The 27946-nt window shown below is 68.8% G+C and overlaps 1 protein-coding gene across 8 annotated transcripts; it reads right to left on the reverse strand.

Annotated features, from left to right (window-relative positions):
* Positions 1-39: 39 nt before the first annotated feature.
* INF2 (inverted formin 2) lies at positions 40-27823 on the reverse strand. 8 transcript variants are annotated; one of them, XM_067027644.1, is made up of 23 exons: positions 27520-27823; positions 16165-16564; positions 14857-14972; positions 14632-14791; positions 14115-14148; positions 13037-13178; positions 12265-12406; positions 11433-12050; positions 10873-11021; positions 10734-10795; positions 9955-10057; positions 9732-9817; positions 9086-9186; positions 8510-8580; positions 8319-8426; positions 7934-8004; positions 6552-6672; positions 5965-6129; positions 5778-5883; positions 5466-5606; positions 4205-4852; positions 3713-3770; positions 40-1060 (listed from the first exon to the last, which is right to left on the reverse strand). In XM_067027644.1, the coding sequence occupies exons 2-22, from the start codon at positions 16553-16555 to the stop codon at positions 3715-3717; spliced, it is 3591 nt and encodes a 1196-aa protein (XP_066883745.1). In that variant the 5' UTR covers positions 16556-16564; positions 27520-27823; the 3' UTR covers positions 40-1060; positions 3713-3714. The 8 variants fall into 8 exon arrangements, with proteins under 8 accessions (XP_066883745.1, XP_066883741.1, XP_066883740.1 ...); XM_067027640.1 differs by lacking the exon at positions 27520-27823 and adding an exon at positions 26289-26307; XM_067027639.1 differs by lacking the exon at positions 27520-27823 and adding an exon at positions 25797-25843.
* Positions 27824-27946: the final 123 nt, after the last annotated feature.

Genomic DNA, 27946 nt, shown 5'->3' on the forward strand with positions numbered 1-27946 from the left:
CCACATTCACCCACGGCTTCTAAATACGACGTAGTCACGTGCTGGGCAAGCTTTGCTCTTTATTGGCCAAAGTTCCTCCAGTCTCAGCAGCGCACAGCAGGGGGGTGGGGGGGATGGGGGGGTGGGCGAGGGCGCAGTGCAGGCAGGGGGCCCACGGGGTCAGAGACGAGAGGGGGCAGCCCCCCTGGCTAGATCCGTCTGGTCCCCTAGGCCTGGATCCCGGCCTCCCCTCAGCCCAGCCGGGTCTGGAGGTGGCAGCAGCAGCTCGCAGGGCGGGCTGTGTTGTCGAAGAGGGGACCAGGTCCTGGCTGTGGCCGCAAGGGCAGACCCCTCCCCACCTCAGGGCTGGAGATGCTCGGACGGGTGTCAACTCCATGGGGTCCCCTCCATTCTGAGTAGAGGAACGCTGGCCCTCCCAGGCACTGTCAGACAGGCTGCCTCTACCCAAAGGCCCTGGGGTCCTCTCACCCACCTACCTATCCCCAACTGGGCCACCACAGAACTGTGGAAACGCATGAACAATCCCATTTCAGCTAAACACGACTGCTTCAGACCAACTGAGTGGGCTGGGGGGATGAGCTGTGGCGCCGGGGCTCCAGCCGCCCCCCCCCCCACCCACCGGCTAACTGCAGCTTCAGGGAGAGGGGGTCTGTGAGGGCCTGTCCCCAGAAGCAGCTGGGTGCCGGGTCACAAGCTCAGTGGTGCCCGGGCCCGCAGCCACCTGACCCTGCCCCCTGCAGGCTGCAGGTAGGCGCCGTGGTGCATGCGGTGTGGGGTCAGGGCTGGGCATCGGCGTTTGGAAAGCATACCGCGAGGGGCTGGGGGCATTCAGGCAGGCCAGGAAGGTGCTAGGCGGGCCGGGCCCCAGCGCCCGTTGGGGTCGCAGCCGTCAGCCCCTGCCAGGGCTCCGGGAGACCGCGGCACTGGCTGGGTAAGGCACAGAGTTTTGGTTTCCCGGGGGCTGGTCCCAGCCTGGCCCCGGAGGGGCCCCGCTCGGCAGCACGTCCGGCGGTCCTGCTGTGGGTCCTCTCTCACTTGGTTCTGGGCCGGGGCCTGAGGCCTGCGGGGAGGGAGGGGGAAGAACTCGGTCAGGAGCAGCCTTGCTGTGCGCAGCGGCAGGTCCCCTGGCTCCTGCTGCCCCCCCGCGACCCCTGCCCAGTGGGCTGCACCACGCGTCCCCAGGTCCACTCTGACCGCAGGCCCTTTCTCTGGAGCAGCGAGGCTCACACAGGAAGCAGGTGCCAGCTGACCCCTGGCAAGACGGCTCGTCCTCCTGTCCAGACTGGGTTTCGCAGAGCACGTTTCATCACCAGACGGGCGGGGTCTCCCCAGGTCTCACTCCGTCTATACTCACGGGTCCCCACTGTCACCGGCTCTCCCTGGAGGCCCCAGTCACTTCCCCACCGGCCCCTCACGTGGGCGCGTCCTGCCGCGTCTTTCTGCGGCTCTGTCCTCAGGGCACCGGGCCCCACCCTGCCGGCCCTGCGCCCACCCAGGGCCCTCCCTGCTCTCTAGTTCAGGGGCCCTCGCCTGGCTGTTGCCCCCAGATGCCCTGCGCCCACGGCACCCCGGAGTCAGGCGGCGGCGTGGCGCTTGGGGACCAGAGCTCGAAAGAGATGGACCAGGAAAGCAAGTGAGGCAGGAGCAGAGTCACCTCCCACCGTGGCTCCAGCGCCGGCCCCACGGCAGGCCCAGGAGGAGCAGTCAGGCGGGCCCGGGCCGGGCCGGGCAGGCAGAGGGCGTGGGGCCGGGCTGCACCCAGGAAAGGACCAGGGGAGCCAGCGCCGGCGACCTGACGCCACGCCCCCCGCTCTTCCCGCAGCCACGGGGGAGCATCGCGGCAGAGGATGGAACAGACCCGCCCACGCTTGACACTTGCACGATCGAAAGGCGGCAAAAGAGAAGTTTGCGGAAGGCACGACAGAACAGAAATGCTGGTGCAAACTGGGACACTGCCCTGGGGACACACGGGCCCCTGAGCCCCTCCCGCGATGCTCTGGGGGAGGACTCAGGTCATGGGTGTAGGATTCCTGCCCTAAACACAACCTGGACCCAGGTGGGGGACAAACAGGACACCTCCAAAGTGACTTCGTGTCTTCGGTGTTATGCAAGACAAAAGGGGCTGGACGTGTGGTCCTGGGCAGGACTTTGTTTCCAGAAAAGCAGAGCCAACGACTACCACAGGTAGACTGGGACCAGGGGTCACCCCGGCCGGGGCTGCGGGTAAACACAGCTCGGCGTCTGGGTGTGCGGGAGAGGGGCCCTAACCTGGGGGCCCCGGGGACAAACCCCAGCACAAGGTATCCTGATGGCTCTAAGCAACTCTCAAGTCGGCCCGTAAAGCTGCGGGGGCTGGGGGGAGCGATGCAGCAGGTGGCAGCAATTCTCCTAGGTTTTCCACACTTTTGTAACTTCAGGGTAAAGGGGAGGTGGCGTTCATCGGGACCTCCTTGCAAATCTTCTGTCGAGTTGAAGTTCTTCTCCGAATGAGAAGTTAGGGAGACAAGGAGGGTGGGGGTTCTTCCTCCCGTCCTAATACTGGGATGACAGGGCCCACGAGCCTGCAGACTGGGAGCCCCAGGCCTGGCCGGGGGTGGGGTGGGGGGGAACTTGGAGACCGCAGATCCTGCACTGGGCAGAGCGGTCTTTCACCAGTGGCCACACGTGGTTGCTGTCCCCGAACCCACAGACTGCACACTCCAATGTCCCCCACACCTAGGGCCAGCAGCTGGGGCTGCAAGGACAAATCCCGGCCCCGAGGGACAGGCGGGTGCCCTCGTGAAAGCAGAGAGCCCAGCTCGGAACCGCCCGGGGGGCAAAGTCCTGGGGCGCAGGGTGAAGGCTGAGCCCGGCAGTGAGGAGAACTAGGTCACGGCTGCACTGGACCGCACCCCTACCCTGGGCTCTGGCACCGGCCCGAACTCACCTCCGTGCCCTGTCCAAGCCCCGGGCACATCGGGCAGGAGGTGTGTGAGGAAGAGGGCGTCCCCCACAGAGCTCCCACCCGGGCGGGGCTCCGGGGCCCTGCACCAGCTCGCGGCCCACAGCACGGGCCGGGATGCCGTGGGGACCCAGGCCCATCACTCTGGTCGCAGCTGTGAGCCTCGTCAAAGACCCTGACTGTCCCACCCCCTCGCGGGGATCCCAGGAGGTGCCCCCAGACCCACCCACTGCCTCCAGGGAGAGGACGCCTATGTGTCCCCAGGGGGGCCGGGGGCCTGCGTGTCCCCGGCAGCGGCCTCCAGGGTACATCCTGTCCCTCACAGCCTCCCTGGGGATGCGTGTGGCTGGAGCCAGGGCCAGAGGAGGGCCGGGTGCCCTGCGGACAGACTCGGGGCAAGCGAAGCCTGGGGGCCGGGAGTTAGCACGAGGCTCTGGCAGGGCGACCTCAGCCTGCCCAGCCGGGCCGAGGGCCACACCGTCCCCGCCCTCCGGGCCCTGGAGCCCTGCTCCCCGAGGGCTCCCCGGCTGGCCCCGTCCGCCCCGTCGGCCCGGCGGCGGCTCCGAGGCCACACCTCCCCCAGCTAGGCGAGGCGTGGCTCCCGCCCTTCTCCGAGAGGGAGGGGAAGCCGGGCACCAGGAGGGTCCCAGCCTCGCGGCCCGGGGGACGCTGGCTGGAGGGCTGGGGGGGCTGGGTGAGTGTCCAGGAGGGCCGGGCGCGGGCCCTGCCTCTGCCGCCGCCATTAGTGCTGAGTGCCAGGCTGGTACGTACCTTTACTGGATCACACAGAGTCTTTTTGTTTTGTTACCGTCAGGGTCAAGGGCAACCTCTGCTTCCAAATAAAAGAAACGTGCTCAACAGCTCGCCCCTCACAAGCGACCCTGAACTCAGAGCCAGGGCCCGGGCCGCACGGACGCTGAGCCGAAACACAGCCGCACCCCAGGCCCCCCGCCGCACCCTGCTGGAGACGGCCCACGTAAGGCAGGGTCAGCGGGTTAGAGAAGTGGTGGCTGGGAGGTGCCCCCCAAGGCTGCCCCTCCCGGTGCAGAGGCGCTGCCACCTCCTCTCCGGCAGGACACGGAGATGCCCCGGGAATCGCCCACGCTCGCGGGGAAGGGGTGGCAGCGGCCGGCCGCAGGGAGAGCTCCAGGGCCCTGGCGTGTGACAAATGAGCTCCAACCACACGCCAATGCCCCGAGCCCTGCCGACTGCCCACCCGGTACCCCTGCTCGGGGTACGAGGAGGGAGGGGGGCCCAAGTTACCTTCCTGGCTCCTGGAGGAGGGGCGCTTCTTCCTTCGTTTGCCTGTGCCCTTTGACGTCCGGCCCTGGGCCCTGGGGAGGGTGCCGGACCCTGATGAGTCAGTCACGGCATCCTCGGAGAAGGACCTGTCCAGGGAGGTGTCCAGAGCGGAGTCTGGGGCTGTGTGCTCCTCATCTTCGTCCCCGTCCCCGCCACGGCCTGCAGCAGGGAGGCCAGCACCGCGGCTGCGGGCAGCTGCGTCCTCCGCGCCCTCGCTTGTGGTGTCAGCCTCGGCCTGGCGGGCGCCCGGAGGGGCCGTGGGTTCCTTGGTGTCTTGGCTCAAACCCGTTGCCTTTGAGGGCTTGTCACTGGAGAAGTTGAGGGGCTTCAGGGCCTGACTGTCTCCCAGCACCAATGGCCAGGCCCCTGCAGAGGGCTGGGGGCCCACGGGGTCCTCGGTGGCCAGGAAATCACTGGCATCCATGTACCAGGAAGAACGCCTCTCCAGGGACCCAGGACCACCCTTCTCTGATGAGTCTCCAGTGGGTTGGGGGCTGCTGAGGGTGGCATCCGCGAGATCCCAGCCGCGGGGCTCCTTGGCCGCTGCAGCATCGAGACCAGGCTCAGACGTGGGGAGGCTGGTGCCTCCCACGGGGTCCCTGGTGGCCGCTGTGGATGGAGTACACATCAGCGGAGGGCAGGGGCCCCTCAGTGATCCCGATCCCCAGGACCTGCCCAAGTCCAATACCACCCACCCTGCAAAGCCCCCTCCCCGGGAAGCTTTTCCTGGTGGCCGAGTGTGGGTTCCCACAGGGCAGGCCCGGGCCTTGATGTCCACGGTCTGTCCACAGACGGGGAGAGCAGGGGACGCTGGGCCCCGAGGTGACGGCACCTGTCACCTCTGCCCCCAGAGTCCCCAAGGAGTCCAAGGCAGCCTCCCCAGGAGTGGAGAGTCCCACCCCAGGGCCTCATGCCTGCCTCCTCCACCACCACAGAGCCCCTCTGAGCCCCAGGGCATCTGTAAGCGGGCCCATTGGCCCAACTCTTCTGCCGGCCTGGGGGCTGGATGGAGGGCCGTCACACCAGTCGGGGAGCCCTCTTGGAGCAGAGACATGCAAAAGCATCACGGGGGTGAGCTGGCCCTTATCTCAGAGCAGCGGGGGAGAGGAGCGGGCTCTCCTGTGAAATCAAGGAGGGCTTCTCGGAGGGAGGTGCTGGGCTGCAAGGATGGCATAGCACGGGGGTGGTGACATGGTGACGGGGAGGTGGGGGAGGGTCTCACCAGGTGCCTTGTTCCTCGGGGGGTCTGCAGCCGTGTCCCCTCGGCCACGGGCCGTCTTGCGCAGCTGGAAGCCCTTCCTGATGTCAGCCAGCAAGGCGTCGATGACACACACCTCCTCCTGCTTCCCGCCTCCCTTCCTGACTGAGAAGCCCAGAGACGCGGCTCAGAGGGTCCCTGGAGCCCACCCGGGGAATCACCCCAGAGGAGGGGATGTAGTGCTGCAGGACTTCCAAGGAAGGAGGCGTGGCCACAGCCCAGGGCCGGTGCCCCGCACCCCACGGCCTGGCCCTGCTGCCCCAGGCCCGGCCTCACCAGGCTCCCCATCCTCGCCCCGCAGCCTCCGGGCCTCCTCCTCCTCCGCCAGCTGCCGCTTTCTCCTCTCGGCCTTGGCCGCCTGCTCTTTCCGGTCCTTGTTCTCCTGCGGGACAGATGCGGCCCGTGACCCGGCCCTCCAGCACCCCCACCCCGCCTGCCCTACCCAGCGACGGCGGGGGCGCACCTTCAGGGCGCGGATGAAGAGGGCCCGGAAGGCCTTCATGGTGCTGAGCGTGTCCTCCAGGGACAGTTGCTGGGCATCCTCACACAGGTAGGTGGCCAGCTCCAGCCGCTTCTGCTTGATGGCCTGGAACACCTCCTCCACCTCCTGGGAGGCCGTGATGCTGGCCTGGGGGCACAGGGGCAGGGTCATGGCCCTGGGGGGGGCCCACGCAGGGCACCGCGTGCTGTCATAGGGAGATGCCCAGGCTGGAGCTCCAGGGAGGGCGGGGCAGGGCGGGGCGGGGCCCATGGCCGCAGGAGGACGCCGCCGGCACAGGCCCTGCAGGCACTGTGGTCTCTGAGCAGCACCGAGGGTCTGAGCGCTGCAGCCGCGCGATCAGGGACCAGGAACAGGGGCCGCCCTCCGGTGCGGGGGGTGTCTCTCACTCCGGCTCTCTCCTCCCCACCGTCACCTGCCCCCCGCCCGACTCGCCAGCCCACCTTGCGGACCCCAGGCCTAGCAGACTCCCCAACACTGGAGGGGCCCGACTCCCCAGAGACCACTGGGCAGCCGCCCCCTGCCCAGGGCCCCACCCGCCCAGCACTTGCCTGGAGGCGTTGGGAGTACTGCTCCCGCACCTCTGGGATGGAGAAAGACACCTTCCGTTCCATCTCCAGAAGCTTCTTCAGGTTAGTGCTGCACTCTGAGTGGATGATCTCAAGGTTTATCCTGAAGGTGCCAGAGAGCCGGTAAGGTCAGGTGACAGCTGGTGTCCAGGCTTGCTGGGACAGCGGAGGACCCCAGACTGCTCACCCTCGGGGATGGCGGGGACCCCCGGACTGCTCACCCTCAGGGATGGCGGGGACCCCCGGACTGCTCACCCTCAGGGATGGCGGGGACCCCCGGACCGCACGGTCTCAGGGACGGCGGGGACCCCCGGACCGCACGGCCTCAGGGACGGCGGGGACCCCCGGACTGCTTGCCCTCAGGGACGGCGGGGACCCCCGGACCGCACGGCCTCAGGGACGGCGGGGACCCCCGGACCGCTCACCCTCAGGGACGGCGGGGACCCCCGGACCGCACGGCCTCAGGGACGGCGGGGACCCCCGGACCGCACGGCCTCAGGGACGGCGGGGACCCCCGGACCGCTCGCCCTCGGGTACGGCGGGGACCCCCGGACCGCACGGCCTCGGGGACGGCGGGGACCCCCGGACCGCACGGCCTCGGGGACGGCGGGGACCCCCGGACCGCACGGCCTCGGGGACGGCGGGGACCCCCGGACCGCACGGCCTCGGGGACAACGGGGACCCCCGGACCGCTCGCCCTCAGGGACGGTGGGGACCCCGGATTGTACATCCACTGGGATTGTGGGACCCCGGACCACACGCCCATTGGCTGCCAGAAACACATCAGAGCTTTCAGACGGGCTGTGTCGGGGCGAAGTGCCCACCCTAGAAGGCGCTGCGCCTGTGGCGTTAGGACAGTAACCGCCACGGGTCAGCCTGTCCTGCTCGCCTGACCCTCCACAAGGCTCAGCAGCCCCAGGACCAGAGGACCTTCCACGGCGGCGCGGTGCCGGGCAGAGCCTGTGCTGGGACCGTGGACCCTGGAGGTGGATGGCCGGGGCTGCCCGCCCAGAGCTGCACCTGGGCTATGTGACCCCACGGACCCGGCCCCGCTCCCCTCCTTGTACAACGGGGTGGCACTGCCTCGTCTTGAAGGTTCACCTCGTAAAGAGGGCGTGTTAGACCAGCCCCTGGCCTGACCGTAGCCAGGTCACTCCCCGACATCCTAGGCCTCGGTTTCTTCCTCTGGGTCACACGGGCGCAGGCCACGGTGGACACGAGGTCTCGCCCAGGGTGCGAGTGGGTGTCTATCAGGCAGCGGATCCTGGGGGCCCGGGGTGGTGCCGCAGCGTGCGACCCGGCCTAGTCGAGCTGCCCCACTGGCCGGGTAGCGGGCAGTGGGGGGCAGGGCGGGAGGTACCTACCCTGCCGCCTGGGAGGGCAGCTCCAGGTCCTGGGGCAGCTGCAGGAGGTCCGGATGGCTCTCCTCCACCTCCTGCAACACGACGTGTCCGGTGAGACCCGCCGGGGCCACCCTGCGGCCCCCACCCTCGGTCGCTGTGGCTCACGGCCCTCGGAAAGCCCCCGGCACCCCGGGCCTCCAAGGCCTTCCCTCGGCCCTGGCCGGGTTCTGCCACTTTTGCTCCCCTTAGGGTCTGGGGAGGGACGGAGGCCAGCCGGACTGGGTGAGGACTGCGGGGGCTGCAGCGGCGTGAAGGGGAGACCGGGGGCTCGAACGGGAGCCCGGAGGGGCTGCGGGCAGAGTGGGGCGTGGGCGCCACCCCGAAGGCCCCCCGGGCCCGCGGGCACCTCCAGCACGTGGTGCAGCAGAGTGACGCGGCTCTGCTGGGCCTTGGTCTCCGTGAGTTTCAGCAGCGTGCTCATCTTGAAGCCGTCCGCGTCCCCGGTGTGGCTGCCCTGCGAGGGTGGGAAGTGAGCCTCTAGGCCGGGCCCGGCGCGGGGATCGGGGAGCAAGGGCGGGCCGTGTGCTGCCCACTCACGTAGTTGAGGAAGTTCCCGATTTTCAGGATCAGCAGGCAGAAGCCGGGCAGCCGGTGGCTGGCGAGCAGGCCTGCAGGATGGCGTCCCTTCACTGCCTCCCCTCTAGGCTCCAGGGCACGAGGGAGGGGACAGGGCAGCGGAACCCTGACCAAAAGCAAGCCTGGAGGCTCACTGAACCTCACGCCCCCGGGGGCAGGTGACCACTGCCCGTTCTGGGGGCGAGGACACTGAGGGGAACCTTCTGGAACCTGCAGCCACCCTGGCTCTCAGCCCGTGGCCAAGACGACAGGGGACATCCCCATCCGGCGTGCGACCCCAGCGGAACCGAGCCACGCTTCGGTGGTCAGGCCCGTCCGTGTCCCTGCCCGGTGGCTGGGGACTCCTCGCTCAGGGAAAGCAGTGTGTGTGTGTGTGTGTGTGTGTGTACGTGTGTCGGCGTGCGCACGCGTGACGGCTCAGGCTTCAAGAGGGGGCGGTGGTCTACAGGGAGGGGAAGCCCGGCACCCCCAGGCGCCTCCGCGGCCCGAGGGGCGCCCTCCAGGGCCTGCCCGCCCCCAGCCAGGTGCCCCACTCACCCTCGCAGGCAGCGAGCAGCAGCTGGGCCTTGGGCCGCACCATGTCCAGCACAACGGCCGTGCCCTCACACAGCAGCATGCACTCGACCCGGAGCTGGTAGCTGGGGCGGCAGAGCAGGAGCTCAGGGCCCGGGGGCCTCCACCCATCTGCCCTGGGCCCGCGGGGTCCTCTTGGCACAGAGCTGGTGGGGGCCGGTCCCACGGCCTGGCCCTGTTCAGCACGCACCTTCCCGGGCCAGGCCCCAGGTGGGATTCAGCAGGACTGGGGTGGGCCCGGGGAGGGCGCTCTGGACAGGCCCCTGGCTGCCGAAGATGAGGGCAGCCGCTCCCCGTGGGGCACCCCTCCGTCCTGGAGCAGGGGCCTTCCCGGGGGTCACAGAGGGGGGCCTGGGCCGGCCTGCTGGAGGCCACACAGCCCTGCCCACTGCCGTCGCTGACCTGGAGGAAGGCCCCGGCCCACGGGGTCCCGTCGAAGGGCCCCAGGGCTGGGGGTAGCACCGGCGGTATCTGTACTGCTCTTCATGGAACCCTGGGGACGGGTCTGCACAGCCCTGCTCTCTCCCCTGGGTCTGGGCCCAGCTCCTGCCCTCAACTCCCCTCCCCTTCCCAACGGGCAGGGCCTCGGGTCCGGGGCTGCCGAGCTCACCAGGGGATACCCAGCAGGAGTAGGTAGAACTGGTCAGCGCTGGCCAGCCTGGCCCGATCCTCTGTGAAGGAGCGCAGGTTTTCGATCTGCAACAGGAGGCCCACGCGTGCTCACCCAGGAGGCCTGCGGCGGCTCGCTGAGGGGCCCGCTCACCGGGCACGGCGCAGGGTGGAGCTGCAGGCCCCTCGGGCCCCCCCGACGCACACCTCTTGGGCCCACTCACCTCGTGCTTCTCGGGAAGGAGCTTGCGGAGCTGCTTGAGGACTTCCACGTCAAACTTGGTGGTGTCCCCAGCCCGGATCATAGCGGTGACCTCCTCGTTGGAGCTGGAGGAGCGAGAGGACGGGGGTGGTCACACGAGGCACCCCGCTTGGCCGCCTCGGGACCCTGCCAGCCTGGGACGGCCCTTGGCCCACGACACCTCTGCTGGTCATACCCAGGTTGCTTCCCACACCTAGGAGCTCGCAGGGGTCAGGGCCGTGGGGCACAGAGAAGGCAAGCCACCTGCCCGGGGTCACACAGTAGTAATGAGGCTGGCGGCTGAATAGAACACTTCCCATCTGCCAGAGCACCCTCTTCCTCCTCCTTCCAGGGGGCTGCTCAGGACACAGGCGGGATGGCTCAGCGGTACCCAGTGAGCTCCCGGGCAGGACACCTGCTGCAGGGAAGGACTCAAGGGCTGGGAGGCTGGGCCAGGTCCTCGGCCTGGCTTGGCCACCGCCTGTCTGTGGCTTAAGGGGTCCCCACCACTCTCTGGGTCTCATTTTCCCCAGGGAGTCTGGACTGGTGGTGTCCAGAGCCCTCAGCTGGGGTCCTCTGTGGCTGTTACCCCCGCCGTCTCTAGCCCCGGGGATGGGATGTGAACTTCCCGGGTGGCCTGCAGAGGGCACTGCTGAGCCGAAGATGCGGGGCCTGGTCGGGCGGGGCCTGGGAGTCTGACTCGGGCTTGGCGGGAGGGGCCGGCTCTGCAACACCAGCTGCTCTCAGATCCTAGCAGCTCACCATTTAAACTGCTTCAGGAAGATGTTGAGGTTCAGGCTCTTCTTGGAGTCCAGAAAAGTGATCTGGAAAACATCCGTGACCCATCAGTACCTGGAGGGCGGCCACGGAGCCCTGTCTAAGCCCTGGCCCCGTCCCCTACCTCCTTGGGCTCCTTCCTGGCTGGGGCCACTGCTTGTTCCTTGGGCTTGGCCACGGGGAAGGAGAAGAGCCGCTCGATGCTGGAGAAGTCAGGCTCCACCACCTCCACCACGTCTGGGCTGCTCAGCGACGCCCACATGGAGCTGCGCTCTGCGGGCAAAGGGGCCGCCAGTCAGGCTCACATTTACCCTGGGAGTCTGGGGGGCAGGTGGCCCAGGCCTCGGAGGGCTGGCAGGGATGCCCTGCCTGGGGCCCAGCCCAAGGCAAGCATACAGCAGGCACTTAATAAATGCCTGGCAAAGGAAGCCCTCCAGCTGACGTCATGCCACGTATGTGGGTGTGGCTGCACAGGGGGCCTGCGTCCAGGCTGGCAGGTGACCTGGCCTCTAGCCAGCCTTGGCCTTGACCTTCTCTGAGCCCTCGGCACCCTCAGCCCCTGGGCGGCATCAGAGACACACACTGGCCTGCAGCTGCGGGAGGAGAGGGGCCTCGGCGGTGACCCCTGACCTGTTCCTGCCCCGGCTGCCCTCAGAGGGAAGCCACCTGGGGGCTTGGACTCACCGCGGGCCACGCTGGACGGCAGCTTCTGCCAGTTCAGCTTCTTCATGCGCAGGGTTGGGGGGTGCACTCGCCGGTGGCTGGGGACCCAGGCGGAGCCCAGCCTGTGGCCCACGGTGATCTCCTCCGCGCCCCCTGCAGCAGGTGGCGCGGAGGTACCCGGCAGGGGTGGGGGCGGGGGCAGGCACCCCAGCCCTGGGAGTGGAGGCGGGAGGGGTATGGTCCCACTAGGGCCTGGCAGTGGGGGAGGTGGGGGTGAGGGGAACTCAGCCCCCAGGCTTGGCAGGGGCGGGGGTGGAGGAGGCGGGGGGGGCGGAGGCCGGGTTGCTGTGCCAGGGAGTGGGGGGGCAGCTGGGGGCGGGGCGGGCTCCAGCTGCTCCGGGGCCGCGGGCTGCCTGTCGCCCTGGACGCTGGCAACGTGCAGGCCGGCGAGGGCTGCCGCTGGCTGCTGGCCCCCGACACCCACCGTCGGGGCACCGGTGTTTTGTGGGGAGCTGCCCCTTGGACTCTGGCCGAGGTTGACCTGGATGCCCTTGTGGGCCTTGTCCAGGTAGTGCGGGCGGGGCCGCCCCTTGATGGACAGGAGCCGCTCGACCATCTCTTCCAGGGTGCACTCCTGGGCTAGGGTGGGGACATCCAGGTCAGGGTAGGGGGCATCCGGAAAGGTGCGGTCCCCTCCCTCGGGCAGGGGCGGGTTAAGGACCGAGGCTGGCCCCCTCCCCCACAGGCTAAGAACCCGGTGTCTGCCCACCAGGTTGGGGTCAGGGAGGGGGCCGTGGGTGGGGGCTAAGGGCACGGGGCCCTCGCCCCCGCCCCCGCCCACCCACCCACTCACTGTCAGTGGCCAGGAGCACGGCCCGGTTCACCAGGCTCTCCAGGGCCTCCCAGAGCAGCCGGCCGGAGCGGAGGGTGGGCTCCAGATGCAGGAGGCCCTGCAGCACGGACAGCAGGTGGGCAGACGCCGGGGAGCAGCTCACCTGGGCGGGGCGGGCGAGGAGTGGGGGTCACAGCCACCGCCCCCCCGGGAGCGCCCGCCCCGTCGCCCCTCTGCACCCCACGGGGGCCCTGGCGACGCGCCTGAGTCAGGGCTCCCTGACGGGCACGCCGGTGACACCCGGGGTCAGGTCACCGTGTGGGGGTGGCCGTGCACTGTGGGAGGTCCAGCAGCGTCCCCGGTCTCCACCCACTCGAAGCCAGTAGCACCCCTGCTCAGCTGCGACAACCCCAGACGTCGCCAGATGTTTCCGGATGCCCCTGGGGACACTGGCCCCTGGCTGAGAGCTGCGGGGTTCGGTGAAGGGAGGGGCTGAGCTGGACCAGAACCCAGCCCCCTGACTCTCGCTGCTCCCGAAGTCCCCTCAGTACCCCTCGCGGTGGCTGGTCGGCTCCTGTGGGTCCCGTCCTCCTGGGTCCTGTGGCCCTGGCTCTGGCCGGGGACAGCCCAGACCCGGCCCCAGGCAGCGGGCTCCGGCCTCTGCCTCTCTCCAGCCCCGGTGTGGCTCCACCCGGCCCCAGCAGGGCAGGACAGGAGGCCACTTCCGAGCCCTGAGCCCACCGGCCCCTCCCCGCCGACAGTCCCAGGAGGGGCTGCCCCTGCCCCGGCCCACCTTGTGGAAGAGGGAGGAGAAGACCTCTTGGTGGCTGTTGATGTCAATGCCCCCAAAAACCCGCAGCAGCTCCTCCTCGTCCTCGGCCTTGGCCTCCCGGAAGGCCTCCAGCTGGATCAGCAGGTCTTCGTCCTCCAGGTCTCTGAGGCGGGGGGGCGGGAGGGGGACGGGCAGGTTCAGCGGGCCGCTCCCCCAGCTCCCCCGGCCCCGGACAAGTGCGCAGACCGCCCTGAGCGGGGCCTGAGGCCGGCAGGTGGCCGCCGTAGCGGGGGCAGCGTGGCCTGTCGGGCCTGCCTCTCCGGTCAGCTCTGTGCCCCTCGGGACGGGAAGCGCGAGTTCTCACGCTCACAGGGACAGACGGAGGGGCCGCGCTGCAGGGGGCACAGCAGGGAGGGCAGCACCAAGTCTGCCCCTGAGGGCTCCACCCGGCCTCCGCGAGCAGGCGCAGGGCTCCGGCCTGAGCGGGGGGCTGCGCGTTCACTGAGCCCAGCACGGGCCTGTCCTCCGCCCGGGCAACGAGCCGCAGCCTCGGCGCCCAGCAGACCCCTGCCGGAGGCCAGCGCGGCACCGGTCGCACCAGCTGGGGCTCCTGCTCCTGGGGTCGCCCCGTGCCCACTTCCTGGGGGTGGAGGCCCCACCCTGGAGAGTGGTCCCGATAAGGCCTGGGACGGGGTTCTCAGCTACAGGGGATTCTAGGTATCCATTTAAATCTGAAGTTTAGATAAACACTGAACGGTGTTTAGCACAAGTACATCCGTGCAATACGCGGGACGTACTTATACTGCAAAAGCGCTCTGTGGTCTATCTACGATCCAGTTTAACGGGGTGTCCTGCACCGTACCTGCTAACTCAAGTTTCTCGGGGCAGCTCCCGAGCCCCTGGGCGGGAAATACTGCTTAATGGCCTGTCTAGCAGCGCTGGACAGGGACGGCCAGCTGGGTTCTCCCTGGGACCTGGCCCCGGGAGGCGTGGGCCTGCCGGGGCTACTCCAGGAAGCCCCCTCCCTGGCCACCTGGAGGCGCTGCTCGGGACCCAGGGGGAAGGGGGGCCTGGCTCTGGGAACAGGGTGGGGACTCACCGCAGCCGCATCAGGACGTCCAGCAGCTGCAGCCCTGGGAACGGACAGGTGCGGTGAGCCTCAGAGGCTGCTACTCGGGCAGCCCACCCCCGGGTCGGCCGCGTCTCCGACACCTTCCTCTCCACCCTTTCCCCGGGCTCACTCCTACCACCCAAAGCACCCGGCCCGTTCCCGCGGGACGCCGGGGACGGGGCTCTCGGGGGAGGCCGCGCTGGACGCACAGTGGTCCCCAGTAAACGGTCACTGGCACAGCCAGCAGGGCTGGAACTGGACGTCAGAGGACCCGCCTCCCTCCACTGCCCGGCAGCCTTGCACGGAGAGCCCTCCAGGGCCGACGTCCAGGGGTCCCGAGGCCCTCGGTCCACCAAAGGGAGCAGGTGGGGGCAGGAGGCTGCCCGGGCCCACGCAGAGCCGGCCTCCGGGGCCCTCGAGTGGAGGGCCTGGCGCGTCTCCCCAGAAGGGGGCAGCGCGGGCCGGGTGGCCAGGGCCCCAGTGGCGGAGGTCCGGGCAGGGTTACCGATGAACTCGCTGCGCAGCTGGGCGCGGGCACGGACGTCCTCGGGGCCCAGGATGATGGCGTTGACCACGCTGAGTAGGGTGGCCACGTAGGGCACGTTGTCACTGTCCGAGAGCTCGTTCACGAGGACGCTGAAGCGGTACTGCTGGCTGCACACCGTCTGCGGGGGGGCGGGGGTCAGTGCGCCCCCAGGCCCCACCCAGGCGCCAGCCACCCACTGCTCACCTTGTAATGGTCCAGGGCGTCCAGGGTCAGGGTGTGGCCCTCGGGCGAGTAGACGCACAGGGCCGCGAGCAGCTCCAGCACCTGCTTCTTGACCATCACGTTGGATGTGTCCAAAGCTGCCGAGGGCAGGGGGCCTCTCAGAGGGGCCCACCAACCCCCCGCCAGGGCTCCTCCTTCTCCTCCCAGCCCCGCCCTTCCCCCACCTGTGCCCACCGCCCGTCCTGGGCTCCCACACTTTAGCTGCCAAGTGCCCGGCTGGCAGAGGCCAGGGAGCGCTCTGTGTCAGCCCACTGCCCACATCAGGCGCTGGCCTCTCCAGATGCGCTGACCGTCCCCGGGACCACGGGGAGGGGTGCGGGGCAGGCAGGGCCCCAGGCACCCGGGGTCTGGTCCCCGCGGGCTCCGGGCCCAAGGCCCACATCGGCAGCCCTCCCAGGGCTGAGCCTGTGTTTTCTCCAAACTTAGTGTTCCCGGCAGACACAGCCTGCGATGCCTCCTCGTCCCCGGGTACCCCTGCCTCCCGTTGCGTTCCCGGAGCTGGGGAAGTTTTGGGGGTGTCTCTCGGCCGGCCCTGCTGAGACTAAGGCACAGAGGACTCCACAGGTGGCGACAGCTGGGCCTGGGCCGGGTGGTCTCTGGTTCGCTCACCCCCACGGGCCCTGCCCGCCCCGGAGCCCCAGCATCAGTGAAAGCGGCACAGCCTGGCAGGCAAAGAGCACACAGTGAGCGCTGTCCACCAGGGCTGCTCGCGGTCCCTCCCAAGGGTTGGGGACTAAGTCTGGCTGCAGTCTGGGGAGGCTTCCCAAGAGAGGCGACAATGAGCCGGAACCTGAAGGGCGGGCCGGACTTGGCAGGCACACGAGGGCACGGCAGCCTGAGTGGGGGTGCAGGTGGAGGACGAGGCCACTGGCGAGGGCCGCGGACCTGAAGGGCTGAGGCCTGGCTAAGGCCGAGGAACCCGGAGGCAGGCGGAGCGGAAGCGGGCCCCTCAGGTGGACATGTGTTTCTGACCCAGGTGACTCCAGCTGCCATGGTGTGGACGGGGGTCCAGAGGCCAGAGACTGGGGAGGGGGCAGGACCCAAACTGGCACAGGACTAGGTGGAAAAGCAGGGCAAAGTCACAGAACAGAGCGGGAATCTAGGTGCAGGTGGTAGAAGTTCACGGCTCCAAGGTGACCTGGAGGCTTCAGACTTGGGAAGGTGGGAAACTGGTTCCTCCTCCAGGAAGTCCTCCCTGGCTGCTGGGGGCCAAGCTCGCTCTTCCTGTGCCCCAGCCCTCCCGCCGCCTTCCCCAGCCCGGAGCCTCACCCTGGGAGAGCTGGCGCACGTAGGCCTGGTTGCTGAGGATGTACTGGATGCCCTCCCGGGAGTTCATGACGGCGCGCACGCAACTGACGCAGGTGAGCTGCAGCAGGGCGTCGGCGATGCGGGCCACGCCGCGGCCCGACAGGCGCGCCAGGGCCTCGAGCAGGAGGTCCAGGCCGCTCTGCTCCAGGAACTGCACCATCCAGCCTCCGTCGCTGCTCTCCAGCCGCTTGCGCAGCCCCGAGTAGTTGACCACGGAGGGCATCTGCAGGAGCCGGATGCACAGCTCGGGCTCGGCGCTCTCCAGGTTGGCCTCCGTGGGGTCCGAGTCCTGAGGCCCCAGCTTCTCCTTCAGCGCCGCCCACTTGCGCTGCGCGCCCTCCTTCACCGACATCTTGCTGAACTGCGGGGCCAGAGAGGGGTGTCAGCCCGGAGCCCGGCCCCGGGCCCGGAGGGGAGCCACGGCCCATCTTGGCCCCTGGCTGATGAGTGGAGGCGACGTCCCCCGCGCCGAGCCTCCACCTGCCCACGGGGGGCTCACCGCGTTGCTTGCTGATGCCCAGGCCTGCCCGGGGGACACACTACTGTCAAAGCCTCGTCCCACCAGGGCTGCCGCTGCCCGCGGGCTTCCCCTGCGCCCGGCTCTGCTTACACCCAGCCCTGTCTGCATCACCACGGCAACTGAGGAGGCAGCACCTCTGTCCTCACCGAAGGCACCAGACCCCAGAAGGCTACACGGGCAAGAACACCACTGACCCGGCGGTGATCAGGCAGCAAACATGGTGTCTCCGGAGCTCCCTTATATGGCCCCCAGGGTGCTTCCCTGCCCAGTGGACAGAATCAGATGGGGCCAATAGGGTGGGCGGGGACAATTCCAGACCCTGGTCATTTCTAGCCTACCCACGGCATTGGGAATGTGGCTGGGGAGGGGGGCTGACGCGAGGGTCATGTCCCCCGCCCACCCAATTCTGGGCAAGACCAGGGCCCTGTGGGGAGCAGCCCTGCCAGGCCTGGTTTCTGTGGGCCTCACTCTGTCCGTCTGTGTGCCGTGGAGGACCAGGGTCCCCCGGGCCTGTGGCTCTCGGAGACCGACCTGGACGCAGCCGCAGGAGGTATGATCGCTGCCCAGAGAACATCCCCCGGAGGCCGAGGGGGTGGCCCAGCCCAGAAGGACCCCCAGACGTGCCCTTTCCAAAACGGAACAGCAGGACAGGCGGGCTGTGCCTCTGTGTCATCACCGCACCCACCGAGCCCCCTCCCTGGGGCCCTGGGCTGTGACGCTGTCCCCAACCACAGACCCTGGGGCTGGGCCCCAGAGGTCAGTGGCAGTCCAGGCTCTTCCGCGACCACGTATGGCGCGGGTCTTCTACTTAGCGTGTGAGAAGGGCAGCACGGAGGGAGGCCTCAGGGGCAGGGCACGGCAACACCCCTGTGCCTCACGCCCAGGGCCTGGCGCCAGCACTGCCGCCCCCCCCGGCCACCCGGCAGGCGGGCACAGTACGCCCCCACCTCACAGGAGGGGACATGGAGGCAGCACCCAGGGAAAACAGATCACGTGCCCACGGCCCCAGAGATGGCAATGGCAGAGCTGAGGTTGGACCCCGGAGGGTGGTCTGGGGCCCTCGAGATGCTGGATGTCCAGTGCAGCGTTACCCTACGGGCTGCTGGCCCTGGCAATTTAGAGGGGAGACCCGTGGGGCCCCCTGAGGTCACGGGAGACAGGCTGAATGGGGCCAAGAGCCCAGGTGCCTGTGCCCAGCGGGGCTCGCGGTCCCCAGTGCTGCTGCTGTCTCTCTCGGAGGTCCTGCTCCCCCTCCGCCTGGGTGAGGGGCTTGGGCATCGTCCCTGGAGCCTCCGGAGCCACCGCCCTGGCCCCCGCCTGCCCGGAGCACAGAGCACCCCCCCCCCCCCCCCGCTTCATGCTCCACCTGCCCCGTGGGACCCAGGGCGTCCTTCCGGGAAGCAGCCTGGCTGCGGGGAGAGAGGGCTGACCTGCAAGTGCCCCCAGCTCTGAAGCTCCCAGCAGACCCCGGCCGAGCCTGCTCCCTCACTTGCACCAGCGTCGGGCTGCTGGCAGCATCCCGAGGGGCCTGTGCGGTGCTCCCCAGCCCTCCCCCAGGGCCCCCATGGCGTGGGTCCCGTGCTGGGCCAGGCCGCGGGGAGAACCCGGAGCCTCCCCGTGCCTGCACCCTCCCAGGCCCGGCCGCCTCAGACCCCCAGGCGCTCACCCAGATCCGCAGGACCTTCCGGCTGCCTCGGCCCATCCGTTCTGGGCCCTGCCACCGCCCGCCCCCCCCACTCTCCTGGCTTCTTCTCATTGCTGCTGACCCCTGAACGGCCCGGTACCAGCCGTGGCCCTGATCCCTCCCAGGCAGCCTCTCAGTGGAAGGGAGGAGGCCACGGCAGACGGACCTCCGCACGCACTGCCACCCGCCGTGGGTGCTGCTGCTTAAGGAGGGCCCAGCACCGCCCCGCCCTTCCCGCCCCGCCTCCACTGGCCCGAGCCCCTGGCTGCTTGGCACAGGCTGAGCGGACGGAGCGCGAACTCTCCCAGGCCAGCACTCTGGCCTCCAAGTGTCCTCGCCAGCCAAGAGCCCCAGCGGTCCCTGGATGCAGAGGCAGCCCACGTCACCAGAACCACCCTTCCCGGTGCTGCCCTGTCCTCCCAGTACACACCCAATTCCCGGGCCCAGCAGCGTACTGTCCTGAAAGGCCCCCCACACGGGAGCCCCGGGTCTGCGGGAGGGGAAGCGCAGCAGGGGACCGGCCCTGCCCTCTGCCTGCCCGCGAAGGAGCCTGTGCCATGTGCCCTGGCACCGCGCTCTGCCCCGGGCGCCGCGTGGGGCGGCGACGGTGCGCGGGACTCGGCGGGCCGCGGCCCAGTGAGCGCGGGGCGTCAGCTGGGGGCCCGGAGGCTTAGGTGGGGGGCTTTTCTCCCTCTGTGGTGCCCACCAGGCCGCCCGACATCATCGGCCCTGGGCTAAGGGCATCTTCCTAGAAATGTTCCAACTACTTTTCAGGATAAAGACTGAATACATAAATGGACCACGACCAGACCATACATAAACACGGAACTCTGGGCCACAGCTGCAGCCACCAGCCCGGGACACCCGGCCGCCATCACAGGAAGCAGCCCAGGAAGCAGCCTGCCCCGTCCGCGCCAGGCCTGCAGGAAGTCAGACCTCCATCTCTCGCGACAGCCCAGGAAGCTCTACAACTGCCCTGTGACATCCCCTCACAGCCAGGACTTGATCAGTAACCCATGGCTTCCACCGCCTTTATCCTCGCTTCCAACTGAGGACCACCTGGGGAAAACCGGAGGTGCCCCAGCCACCCCGTGGACGCCCCGCGTCTTACGGGCCGTCCAGCTTCCCAGTCCCGCAGCCCCCATCACGACCGAGGCCCCCATCACGACCGAGGCCCCCCTTGTCCTGTAAAGAAGCTTTCTGTATGCAGAAAATATCTTAACATATTAACATACATCATAGAACATGTACACAGACGGGTGTCTGTGTACGTAACATTCTACGTCTGTAGTAACCAGCCAGCAAACGACTCCCTGGCTGCAGCAGCTCGGAACAAACAGCCTTCGCCTGTTCCCGTCTGGGCGGTGGCGGAGCACTTCCAAAGGGACACCGGAGGAACCCAGGCTGTGGGGACGGCCCTTCCTGACGACACCTGGGATGCCGCGTGGGAGGGAGCGTGGTGGAAGTCTGCGCCTGCATCCTGGGCTCACCGGCTGTGCGCCCAGGGAAGTTACTCTGGCCCTCTGTTCTCCACCTGTGAAGTGTCTCCGAGGGCTGCCCCGGGTTTCCGTGCAGAAGCTGGACCCAGTGGGCGGAGCGAGCGCGCAGGGCGCTCCCAGCTCGTCATCCTGTCCGAGGACGCCTGCCTCTCTGCCCTCGGGCCCTGCTCGGCCCCGGCCCACCGTGGGGCCAGTCCAGACGCCAGCCAGGCCCGGTGGGGGGCCGCGGGGACCGACCCAGCTTGGTCTCCGCGGGGCGGGGCGGGGCGCCAAGCTCAGGAATGTGTTCCCAGTTCTGCAGGCCCCCCCCCCCCCAGATGAGCGGCGTGGCCAGCCTGCCCAGGGCAGGGCCTGCCCAGGAATTTGCAATGGCAGACCTTTTTTTGCAGCTAGCAGGGCAGGCTTAAGAAGAGCACGGCCACCTGGGGCTCCCAGGGGTCCAAGTTCAAGTGGCTCAGGCCAGCCCCATCCCTTGGCAACTGAAGGGTGGGGGCGCTGCAGCACCCCCATCTGTCCTCCAAGCAGTCCGCCCCACCCTGCACCAAAACTACAGGGGCGGCGACCCTTTGCAGAGGGAGACCCCGAGGCTCTGACATTAGTGGGACGTTGCCCGTGGATCTTTAACGTTCCCCTGTTTTCCTCCATTAACGTGGAGTTTCCACTTGGACCGGGTCATGCCGTCCCCTTCGGACGGGGACTCCAGAAGGTAGGGTCTCCCTCTGAGCTGTCCTAGGCTCAGCGCACCGATCTGGGTGTCCTGCTCACGGGCACTCGCGCAGCCCACACAGGTGCCACTTCCTCAGACACCCATCTGGCTCTCCTCCTGCACCTGGCCAGCCTGACACGGTGACGCTGGCGCCTCCACCTGGGCACCTTCGTGCCTGGGCAGCGGTGCAATCTCGGGAAGCCACGGCCCCTGCTTAGCACTCATCAAACTGAGTGCGTGCGTACGGCGGGGGCAGGGTCAAAGCTGGCCTCCCAGACCTCCCAGACCAGCCCCTGCAGACGGAGAAACCGAGCCAGAGAGGGCGAGCCAGTCCAGGCAGGTACTGGGCACCGAGCTGTGTCCCGGGCGCGGCTGCTGGGAGGCCCTGCACGGGTCCGTCGGGCTTTGAGCAGTGCGGTAGGGTGGGGAAGCCCAGACTCGCGGCTAAGCACCTGGCACCCTGTGGAGGTGGGTGAGGCCTTCTATTCCTTAATCCCTGCGAGGGCAGGAGGAGGGGCTCTGGGGCCAGGGCTAAGGAAGGCGCCTGAGGCTGGGGAGACAGCTCTGGGGTAGCCCTGCCAGCATCAGCAAAGGGGCTGGGGTGCTTCTGGGCCCAGAGCCAGCGAGGGCGGGGGCGGGTGCAAAGAGTTAGCTGTCTTCCCCCGGGGTGGGCGTAAAACGGCAGGAGGGGGGTTCCGGAACTGGGAGGCAGGGGCTGCCACACTGTATTTTTAGCTCCGACAAGAACCCAAATTTTTCCACTGCCTGGCAACTCTTGGATTACATTCCTGGCAGCTCCTGGAGCTCAGGGGCAGCCCGGGCCCTGCTGGGTAGGAGGGGGATCTGAGGTTGCCCTGCTGTGACCCTGTTACCCCTCCTTTCCAGAATCTTGGCTCCTGTGTGTCATCTTCACCAGGCCCCGAGCCCTCACGGTGCCTCAGCTCAACTGTGCGTCACCTCCTGTGGGCTCACCCCAGGTGGGGGTCCTGTGCACAGCGGGCCTCGGGGAAGGAACTGAGTGTCCACCCATCGCCTGCCCGTCCCAGGGCGTGGAGTGCGCGGGGTTCTCGTGGTTCCCTGGCCTGTCTCCCGTCCAAGGAGCCCTCCTGCCGTCTCCAGGATGGGGTGTGAGGCCCCTGCCTCCGGAGCCCTCACTGCACCCAGCAGCGGGACGGAGGGGCCCGCTGGGAGGTGGGTGGGTGCCAGGACATTCGCGGCAGCACCAGATTAAAACCCAGAGGTGACAACGAGGATGCCAGGCGCACCGCGCGGGATCCCAACCATGTGAGATGCGACGTGTCGCACAAGACACGTGCCAAACACATAGAGATTATGCATCCACGGTGAATATGCTCATTTCCATAATTATAAAGGCACAGAGCAAGCAAAATGACAGGAGACCAGCAAGCATCTCGCAGAGGGAGCTGGGCTCAGAGCAGGTCCAGCCCCAGCTCAGGTCCCCAGGGGTGGAGGGGCGGACCTGGGAGCTGGGTCTTCTGTACGGTTAGTTCGTGGAGGAGGGCCGGGGGCCCGGGCGACCCACTGTGCCCAAGGATCTGGAGCAGGTTGGAGTCACGACCGACACAGCCTGCTCAGACCCCCCTCGTTAGGAGTAGAAGCTGATGGGAGCCACACGGAGAGCGCCCTGGTGCAGGGAACCGACTCGGGTGGACAGGAAACGCCAGCCGGAGGGGGTGGGTGGTGCCGCCCTACCCTGGGCTCACTGGGAGGAGGGTCCCCGCAATGCAGCCCTGAACTGGGCGCTGTGGGTGTCTGGGCTTCTGGGAAGGGGCTGGGGGTGATCTGGGAGCCCTATTCCCTGGGGATGAGCCAGCTCGGGTGCAGGGAGAGGACAGGAAGGGTAGAGGTACCCGCACCAGGAAGCCAGGCTTTCACTGCCACCTGCCCTGCAGGCTTACAGGGACCGGGTCTGTCCTCGCCTCCCACTGTCACCTGGTCTCTGGGCCTCGGCCTCCCCAGCTGCACACAAGCAGAGCCAACGGGGAGCTCCCAGAGGGCCCGGCTACCTCTGCCAGTCTCAGGGCTCTGGTCCAGGTTCTGGGGGATCCCAGGTCGGGAGGGAGGAGACCGGCTCAGGGGCCAACAGTGACAGAGGCCACTGCCGCCTTCTGGAGCTGAGTCAGCTCTGACCACGAACACTTCAGGGAAGTAACGTGTGCAGACCCGCTGTTAGGGAGTGAGCGAGGGCAAGGAACTTGGTGGCCCCACGGGTGGCAAGGTGGCATCTGGCCAGAGCTTCCACCTGTAGGGCTCTGCTGGGCCGCATGCAGACCTCAGGCCCGCCACCAGCATCCCCTCTGCGTGGGTTCTCTCCCCCAGGACCAGACGTAGCTCAGAGCAGCCTCCTCCAGGAAGCCCCGTGTCCCCCCCCGCCCCCCGCCCCCTGCTGCCCTCAGGAAAGGCCTCTCCCAGCAGGGAGGAGGACCCTCGGTGTCGGGGAAGGGAAGGGGTAGGCCAGCTTCAGGCCCCAGGGAATTGGGGTGGGACACGAAGGCCAGCCACTGCCTGCCCCGGGGGGCCCCGCCCACCCCAGCCTGTCCTGCCTAGAGTAGGGAGAACAAAGCAGCTGACGGTGGCGGGGAGGGGCCCAGCCTGCACAGCCTGGCACCGCAGCCTGGCACCGCCAAGGGCGGCCGCCAGGGCCTGGGGGCAGCTCAAGTTCTGGCCGAGACCAGGCTCTGCTGCTGACCGGCCGTGTCCCTTGGGCAACACACAGGACCTGCCGGGCCCTGGGTTCCGTCCTCACACAGGGATGCGCACGCTGGTGCCGCCTCCCCACCCGTCTGCTGACGGACCCGCGGATGCCATCTGCAAAGTGGGCCCGTAACCGCCAGGAAGTGCCGCGCCCCGCTGCCTACCAGTCCAGTGCGCGTGACGTCGCCTCGGCCAGGCTGCCGAGGCCGACACTGAGCTGGAACGGAGCTCGCCTCTTCCCCAGCCCCCGCTCGGTGTCCCTGGGCCACCCACCCCGAGAGCCGGCCCTGCCGGGCTCGTGGGGCCCTGAGCACCGGGCACAGATGCTGTGCACTGTTCCCTGCCAGGCCCCGAGGGGCCCGGCCCAGCCTGGACTTGGTTTCCTCATCCGCAAAATGGCCAGAATGTTGTCCACGGACCGTGGGTTGGCTGGGCCGGTGCCATCTGCACAGGCACCGGGCCTGCCTGGCCGGTAAGGCCCTTCCCAGGCGGCTCCCCTCCTCCTCTCAGAGGTGACCTCCCAGGTGCCACCCCTGGGCCTCTGTCCCCGCCGTCCCTCCCGTCACTCTGCCGCCTTCCCCAGGCAGCCCCGACCGCTCTGCCTCCACCTGCACGGCCTGGCCCAGCCCCTGGGTTGATAGCCTGGAAACACCAGGCAGGGGCCACGGACGTCCCCAGAATGGGCAGCATCCGATCTGGGCACGCGGGGCTGGCGCTCTCAGGCCACTCGCGCCCGTGCACGTGGGGCGGCGGAGCCAGGCCGGGAAGGGGGACGGGCAGCACCCCCTCCCCGCCCTGGGGCTGGGTGAAGAGCAGATGTCTGTTTCCCGGCCGCGGTGCGCAGGCGGCAGTGCCGAGCTGTACATACTTGGAGCAGAAATGGGGACACGGGCTCGGGGACGTGGATGGCGGGAGAGGCAGACTGCACACCGAGGCCACATCCCAGGGCCCCAGAGGACCGGGACCAGGCCGGACGGGGAGACAGAGGCCCTCTCACCCAGCTGGGCAGGGCCCGCGCTGGCACCCACGCCCACACCCACCAGCACTTGGCGAGGACCAGGGTCAAGCTCGGGGACGGAGAAGGCCCTGCCCCACCAGCTGGGACCGTGTGTGCGCGTGTGGAGCGGGGGAACCGGCGCTGTCTGGCTGGGGCCGGCCTCTGCTCACACAGCCGAGCGGGGTCTCGGGGGGAACGCAGGGAAACCACGGCCCAGGGCTGTGACGCGGCCAGGGTGGGCCGCCCGGCCCCACCCCTCGCCCCTGACCCGCCGCACCCTCCAGCCGCAGCGCTCCCCTTCGGTGCTAGGCCTCGGCGGCACCGCCTGCAAAACAGGAGGCAGAAGCAGCCTCCACCTCCCCAGGCGCGCGCCTCCCACCCACGGAGGGCTTCACTCACTGGCCCCGGCCCGCCGGGCCTCCAGCAGCGCTGGCCTTGCACCCCTTCCCGATCGGGTGGGCCCAGGCACAACCTCGTGGGAGCCGGTGGTCCTCAAGTCTGCCCTCTGTCCCCCTCCCCACTGGGCCCGGCTCACGGAATGGGGGGCGCGGAGGGCGCTCTGGCAGCCTGTGAGCAGGGGCCCTGCCCAGGGCACGGAGGAGGTGCAGCTGGGAAAGCTGCCGCGGGGGAGGGGGCTGCGACGGGGCAGGACGGCAGGCGGAAGTAGAAAGCGGCCTTGGCCCCCGCCCCCCTGTTTCAGACAGCTCAGGGAGAGCCTTTTCGTCAGTCACCCACCTGCGACTGCTTCCACCCCCTTCCGCCCCCGGCCGCTGCCGGGAGGGTCCACCGCCCTGATCCGGCGGCTCCCGGGCTCCAGGGCAGCTGTCTGTCTGCGTTGGCTGCTCTGCTCTGCACTCACACAGGGGGGTGCCCCGAGGGTGGGCCGGCACCCCCTCCCCGCACTGGGGGCCTGGGGCAGGGGGCGCTGCTCGGCCGGGACAAAGCTCTCCTAACTCCTAGGGCATCAGGCCTGCAACCCAGGGGCTGCTGCATCCACGTGCTTGCTCCTCCCGTGGGAACTGCGGCGGCAATGAGAAGCAGGAGGGCAGCCCTGGCCTCCAAGTGCTCCCCGGGGACCAGCCAGTTCTCCCCCGGGCCGTGGGCAGCACCTCCCGCGTGCCCAGCGTGCGGCCGCCACGCTCTGGCCACCGCAGCGGTGAGCAGAGCGTGAGCGCTGACGCGCACGGTACGGGCTTCACGGACGTCTCTTGCCGGGAGGGCAGCGCTGGTTCTGTCCCCGAACCACCCCTTGTCTCAGTCTCCTCTTCCCCGTGAAACAGACAAGAACCCCAGGACCCACCCTGACCCCGGGACGGCGTGAGGGTCAGAGATCACGGTGGGAACGCGGCAGGCTAGTTCACTCGGTCCTCCTCTCCTTCATTCCTTCAGCCCACAGACCCTCAGACCGTGGGGGGACTTTGCCTCTGGGTTCCTCCTCTGGGTGCCCTCAAAAGCCAGGGGCTCGAGCTCACCTCAGGGAAAGCACCCCCGCCAGGGTCCAGGCCAGGCCAGCTGGTCACACCTGCTCCCGGGGCGGCACCCCATCATCATCCAGTTACCATCCATCCCTCCTGCAGCCCCACAAACCACTAACTTTCCCCACCCGGAAAACAACTTTGCGCTTGGATGAAAGGCAAACGGAATCTATTCAGGGTGTAGCTTCCAGGCCCCAAATGTGAGGTGTGTGCAATTAGCGCCGACAGCCTGTCAGCACCTCCACAAAGCGGGGGCCCCCACCTGACGGTTAACTCTTTGCTGCCAAGGAGCGGAGCCTCAACGGACTTGCGGCTTGGATGGGTCACGGGAGGGGCAGCCCCACCCGGTCACCCGGGTTCACGCCCCCCCCCCTCCCGGCAGCGCCCCCTCCGCCTGCCCGCCTGTCCCGAGCTGGGGGCCGGGAACTCCTGTGGAAGAGACGGGAGGCTGGGCCTGGGCAGTGGTCGGGACGGGCCTACCACACCAACCTGGCTCCGAGCGGAAGGTTGATGTCGGCCTGGAGAGGAGTGGGTACGGTGTGAAGTCTCAGACTCCAGACCTGGAACCAAACGCCCATCCACAGCTGCTACAAGAGGGCTGCAGCGTGCGCTACCCAAAGCCCGCCACCCTCGGAAGCGCCGGGACGGGGTGTGGGGCTTTGTTCTGGGTCCCCAACTCCTTCATGCTGGGCGACAGAGAAGATTCACTTCTGAGCAACTGTCCCCACCCTTCAGGTGGGGAGACTGAGGCCCAGAGAAGGCCAGAGTCCCGGTCGGTTCCCACTCTGCCCCCGAGGGAGAAGGGGGCGGGGCTGCTGGGGAGGGGACTTCCCAACTCCAGCTCCTTCATGGGCGTGCCTGACCTCTGGCCTTGTTCCTGATTCCCAGCTGGGACAGGGTCATGGCCACCTTAGGTGCCCTGAACTCCTGGTATGTGCGTCCAGCGGGGGTGGGGCACTAAAGCTGCGGTCGCAGCTGAGGCCGGCCACCGTGCAGCCTGGGGCCCTGGGTCACAGAGGCTCAGGAGAAGGCACACAAGTCTCCCGTCGTGTCTCCGCAGGAGCAGCCAGGGTTGGTGGGAGCACGGATTCCCTCCTGAGGCTATGGTCACTCCCGGGGTCCTCCCCAGGAAAGGGGGCCAGGAGTGGAACCGGAGGGGCACGGGCCAGACTCCCGGCCCCGTTCTGGAGGAACCCAGAGCAGTGACGGGGCATCGCTCGCCCAAGGCCTGCCTATGGGGGTGCCAGGGCCCCGTGTGCGCCCACCTGCATCCAGGCGGCTACAGACCCAGCAGCCCAGGCGGAGCCGCAGGCCGCCGCATGCCTTGTGGTGCCACGCGAAGTTGAAGTTTATTTCCCCAACTGTGGCTGATTCATAGTCAGGATGTAGTAGCCGCGAGGCGGGTAAATTCTGCCGGCACCGGGCAGGGAGGGCGGAGGCCCGGCCGACCCTCGGCCCACCACTCGAGGGCAGCGCGCGCTCGGGCGGCGTCTCCGCGCCGGGGCCGGCAGTCCGGAGAGGGGCGCGCGCCGGCGGGGCCGGGGTGCCGCGGGGTCCCCGCTCGGGAGCCGGCATCCCGCCGCCCTGCGCGCTGGGCTGCGGGGCGCCACCCCGGGCGCACACACCGCTCCCTCAACCCCACTCCCCGACCCCAAGCGCCCCCATGGCCCGGACTCAGTTTCCCCACGGCTCCTGGCCGGCCCAGAGGGCGCGGACTTACCGGGAGGGGACGGCGGCGTTGGGCGGGTGTATTAGGCCAGCGCTCGGTCCGCGCCGGGTGAGGAGCCGCGGACTGCCGGCCCACAGCGGGGCTCCGCACAGCTCGGGCTCCGGCTCCGCTGGGCGCGCGGGAGGAAGAAAAGGCACCGCCCAGCCCCGCCCGCCGGCGGCCACGTGGGGAGCGGGCGGTGGCCGGGGGCGGAGACTGCGGGCGGGTGGGGTCGTCCCGGGAGAGGCCCCGCCCACTCTTGCCCGGCGGGCTGGGGCGCCGAGGGAATCTCCCCGCGTCTATAAATACCCGGGCCGCCTCCGCCGCGGCTCGACCTGTTCCCGGCCCTTCCAGTTTCGCTGTTCGTGGGCTGGGGTGGCGCTGGGGAGTGAGTGAGACACACAGAGCGGCGAAGGGGTGGGGGCGTCCTGGGAGACAT

Source organism: Kogia breviceps, chromosome 3 (assembly GCF_026419965.1).
Source record: "Kogia breviceps isolate mKogBre1 chromosome 3, mKogBre1 haplotype 1, whole genome shotgun sequence".
In the NCBI taxonomy this organism is placed as follows: domain Eukaryota; kingdom Metazoa; phylum Chordata; class Mammalia; order Artiodactyla; family Physeteridae; genus Kogia; species Kogia breviceps.

Excerpts from the sequence above, each read along its gene's own strand:
- INF2 (XM_067027637.1), bottom strand. The coding sequence starts at position 18,425 with ATGGGCCGAGGCAGCCGGAAGGTCCTGCGGATCTGG. Across the intron at positions 8,581-9,085 it reads GCTGCTCGCTGCCTGCGAGG|GCCTGCTCGCCAGCCACCGG; the intron begins GTGAGTGGGGCA and ends GCCATCCTGCAG. Across the intron at positions 5,884-5,964 it reads TCTTCATCCGCGCCCTGAAG|GAGAACAAGGACCGGAAAGA; the intron begins GTGCGCCCCCGC and ends TCTGTCCCGCAG.